This window comes from Gossypium raimondii, chromosome 2 (genome assembly GCF_025698545.1).
Source record: "Gossypium raimondii isolate GPD5lz chromosome 2, ASM2569854v1, whole genome shotgun sequence".
Lineage (NCBI taxonomy): Eukaryota > Viridiplantae > Streptophyta > Magnoliopsida > Malvales > Malvaceae > Gossypium > Gossypium raimondii.
The window spans coordinates 42,395,688-42,400,468 of NC_068566.1; the positions used below are offsets into that span (position 1 = coordinate 42,395,688).

The 4,781-nt window shown below is 34.9% G+C and overlaps 1 protein-coding gene across 1 annotated transcript; it reads left to right on the top strand.

The window, feature by feature from the left end:
- The first annotated feature begins 1,919 nt into the window (after window positions 1-1,919).
- On the top strand, window positions 1,920-2,640 carry LOC105788903 (17.5 kDa class I heat shock protein). The gene has a single exon (XM_012615980.2). It carries the CDS (start codon window positions 2,020-2,022, stop codon window positions 2,497-2,499), a length of 480 nt encoding a protein of 159 aa, XP_012471434.1. The 5' UTR covers window positions 1,920-2,019; the 3' UTR covers window positions 2,500-2,640.
- Window positions 2,641-4,781: the final 2,141 nt, after the last annotated feature.

The following is a 4,781-nucleotide window of genomic DNA, read 5'->3' on the forward strand; positions in this document are numbered from 1 at the left end:
CTGAGTAATCCATGGACATTTGCAAATGAATCATTTCTCATTTCTCATTTTCATTTTCATTTCCATATTGAGAAAATCAAATTCATTTCTAAATTATTCAATTTCTCCATTTCGGAGAAAACCATAATCATTTCTGAATGTTTTCCATTTCTCTATTTCTATTCATTCTATTCATTTCGATTCAAACATGAAATTTATTTTTGGTTTCAATGAGCCAGCGGAGGGATTGATTGGAAATATGTAATTAGGGCTCAAATGATTTATAATTAAGTTCAGAATTTTTGCCTATTAATTATAAACTTATTTAGTCACGAAGTCATTTCACTATAGTATCATGATTGAGCTCTCCCTAGCAACATACCATTACGAAAGCAATTATTAGCGCTCGTCCAATGACCTTGTCATAAATGTGTTGCCCTCATAGGATATCCTTAATTTCTTTCGGATAATATCCACTCTCCCAATATGATCGTATTTTATCTTATGGTAACCATTACATCTTCCTTCATGAAAAGTTAATTTTTATCAAATAATAATCAAGTCATTCCTCATAAAGACGAATGACCCGTGACCACATTTACTTTTCATCAACCATGTAATGCCAATGAGAGGATATTATTTACCCATGTCTCAAGTTATGAATTACTCTGTTGTGAATGACTCTACATGCTGTAGAAGTCGTACACCCAACGCACCAGCTTTCAATTCCTTCTTTATTTAAACTCAGGGTTTTACTTACATCAAAGTGTACGAGTTACTCATATATAGCCCGTCATCTACTCAATATTTAACTATACCACACTATGAACGTCACAAGTGAATAAATCCACAAACAGATTCAGGATCTATTCTACTTGGGTCATGTCCAATGTACTGTCAGTCCAGTCAGTCACATCTATGTCTATATCTTCATTGGTAAATGTACTCCAGTGGTCCCTCTATTAGAAGGACCTAATCAAATTAGTCCTTCTATATTAAATGGATCAATTTATTTCTTATAATATTAAAAGGAATTAAATAATGTCAAATTGGAATAGAGTTAATATTTACTATTAAAAAGTTTCAATTATCGTTGAATGAAGTTAATATTTATTTAAGTTTTATGATTCGTAAATAAAATCTTTTCTTAAGAATTGAACTGCAATTGAAAAAATAAATTTCAAGACATTTTTATATGATAAATGTTAATCTCATTACGTTTAAACTTATTTGATTCTTTTAATAGTATAAGAACTAAATTGATTCATTTAATAATAAAAAATAATTTAATTCATTCTCTATAATATAAACACCTCTTAAATACATTAACCTAAAGTAGTGACATCCAAGGTTGAACCTAAAGTTAATGAAAATTTATTTATAAATCAATTAATGAATAATTTCTTCAATAAATAAATTTTTATACAATTATTTACTTTTAATACATTTTAAGTAAATGTAAAATAATGATTTAAATAATGTTACATTTTTTAATGATACAATTCTCAAACCAACCATATCTCGCTCAATCTTTAAAAGTGAATAATATTACTTAAATTTATTCGAACTCATATTTTTTAAGGTGTTACAACAACAATACCAACCAAGCTAAAATTTAATAGATGATCAATTCAATTGATGATTAAATTATCAATTCTCAGCTCAGCAATAATTAAGCAGAAATTAAAAAATAATAAAAATTATCGACCTATCCAATTGTCAGTCCTATTCAATGTTTCAAGCTACCTACTCTAAGCCCGGAAATAGGTCTACAGGAGAGACTACTTTAACCCAAAATGGCCGGTTTAAATTTGGGCCAACTCTATCCGCAAAACCCATAAAGGAATCTGGAATTTTCTAGCATTTTCATCGCAGTCTAAACTTTGCGATGCAAATTTCTAGAAATTACTAGACAAGTTCTTTCCTCCTTATATATATATATATATATATATATATATAACCTAATCATTGTTTATCCTTCCTTGACATAACGAAATTCAGCAATTTTCTCAGTATACGATCACTTGCTTTCGCTTTAAAATGGCAATGATTCCTACCATCTTTGGCAACAACAGGCGCAGCAGCGTTTTCGACCCGTTTTCGTTGGACTTGTGGGATCCCTTTAAGGAGTTCGATTTCCCAACAGTCACATCGTTTCCTTCACTTTCCCGAGAAAGCTCCGCTTTCGTCAACACGCGCGTGGACTGGAAGGAGACACCGGAGGCACACGTGTTCAAGGCGGACCTCCCGGGGATGCAGAAAGAGGAGGTGAAGGTGGAGATCGAAGACGATAGGGTTCTCCAAATCAGCGGAGAGAAGCACGTGGAGAAGGAAGACAGGAACGACACGTGGCATCGAGTGGAGCGGAGCAGCGGGAAGTTCTCGCGGAGGTTCAGGTTGCCGGAGAATGTGAGAATGGGCGACGTGAAGGCTTCCATGGAAAATGGGGTTCTTACTATCACTGTTCCTAAAGTTGAGATGAAGAAACCTGAGATCAAATCCGTTGAAATCTCTGGTTAATTGTGAAAAACGTGTTTTTGAAATCTGTGGTTTCGTTTGTTATTTTCACTTTTTGATTGATGTCTCTGTTCCTTTTTGTTTGGAATAAGGTTTGATTATGTAAATCATTAATTTTAATGTCTGAGACTCTTGGTTTTTAAATTTTGTTTAGTGTTATTGTGTGAGTTAAAACGTCATTGGTCCATCAGTTGAGGAGGCTATTTTTTTACTTCTTTGAGACAAGAATTCAACAGAACGTTCATACTACTGATTCCCAAAAAGCTTCATGGTGAAACAGCAAAGGATTTTAGACCCATCAATGATAGAGTCATTACAAAGATCATTGTCAATACATTAACACCGATTATGACACATGAATAAAGCTTATGACATGCTCAGTTGGGGTTCATTAAAGGGTATACAAAGCTACAAGCTTGTTGGGATAAGTGGGTAAGTTTGATTCTTACGAGTCTTAGTTTTGTCTAGTTAATGGGGATTATTGTGGCCAGGAGAGGCATTAGACAAGGAGATCCTTCTATGTCATAATGTACTCGTGCGTGTTGGAAAGGGCAGAGGAAGGAGAACAGGTTCATGTCATTAAGATTAGCAGAGATAGAGTTCCTATATCGCATTTATTTTTTGCTGAGGATAGTTTTATCTTCTTCCAAGCGAATTTAGAAGAATGCCAACATGTTAAAAGAATCTCGGATCAGTTCTATCCATTTTCTGGCGAGATTATTAACATGGATAAATCAGAATTGGTGGTGAGCAGAAATTGTCATACTAGATTCATGAGAATGTTTTATCTGGCATAAGACTGAATTCTTCCGATACAGAACAAACTTCAAGGATGGAAGAAAAATCTGTTGTCTGCTGGTGGGTAACAATATGCCGATTTATCATTTATCATGCTCCAAAGCCCTCGATAGATTGACAAAATAACTAGAGATTTCTTTTGGAATACTTGTCATGACTCTAGGAAACTGCATATGAAAAATTAGGAAAATGAAGATGATGAATCAGGCTCTGCTTGCGAGTCAAGCTTGGCGAATTTTCAAAGAGTCTAGCTGGCTGGTACAAAATACAATCTTAAAGAAATATTGCAAAAGGAGTCATTTTGAACCTGCGGATTCTTGGATTTGGAAAAGCCTTTTGTTCGGTAGGTATTTGTGTAATCAAGGGCTTGATTGGTAGATATGGAGTGGTGGTGACCAGATTCTTATATTGGATGATTCACTCCTTCTAAGAAATGCTTAGACAAGAAGAGAAGAATCTGATTTGGTTGGGTTGAGAGAGTTAATGAATCTTATCACACGACTTTGGCATGACTCACTACTGACAATGTTGTCAATAATGATTTTGCAATGGCCCTATTCATTTGGAAATTCACTACTGAAGGGGAATATTCAGTTAGTTCAGGGTGTCAATAGAGGCTTACGTATAAAGTGATTTCATTTCTTTGGAAAATTTGTATAAGCTGCTTGCTTACTAAAGAGGAATTAGGAAAAAGGATTGATACCATTTGCGATTTTTGTAAAAATCAAACTGAGAATGCTAATCATTTGTTTCTCTCTTGCCCTTTAGCTAGAGCTGTTTGGTTAGGGTCGAATATTGGTTTGAAGGAGATTTCATTCTCCAAAATGGTTGTTCGCAAAGGGAAGTCGATAATTAGGGATAATGTCACGTGGAGCTCGAAAGATGTCCTAGAGATGGTGAGCATTCTATGGAGCATCTGGTTTCACCAGAATGGCTGTTGCTTTAAGAGTAACAAACCAAAGCCAATGCAAGTGTTGAGTAAAGCTAAGAATTGTCTGTTTGCGTTTGAATCTAACGTGGAGCAAAAAGATTTGTCTTTTACTTCCAGGATAAGATCGTTTAAGTTGGATTAATATGGGGGAAAGAAACGGGGCAGGAAGTTGTTATGGGTTCTTCTGCATGAAGAAAGGGAATGTTGTTACTGGTATTGCTTTCGTGCTAGCAAGAGCGGATGATACTTCAGTAGTACTATGTGTTTTAATGGTTCCCAACAGACAAAACTATTTCTGCTAAGGGAGACGTTGATCCATGCAAATAATGGTCTCATAGTGACGGTTCCAAATGACAAATACAAGATATTTTAAAGAAGGAAAAAGAAAGAGCTAACTGGAGAGTGGAGACTTCAACCACTGATTAAAAATGTAAAACATTTGGGCAACATAAGCATGTCAGGGGGTCGCAATAGACTCAACAACTATTGGAATAGAGAGGTTGATAGATGGGAATCAGTACCTGCAAATTTCAGAATGAATTTTCGTTTTCCTAGT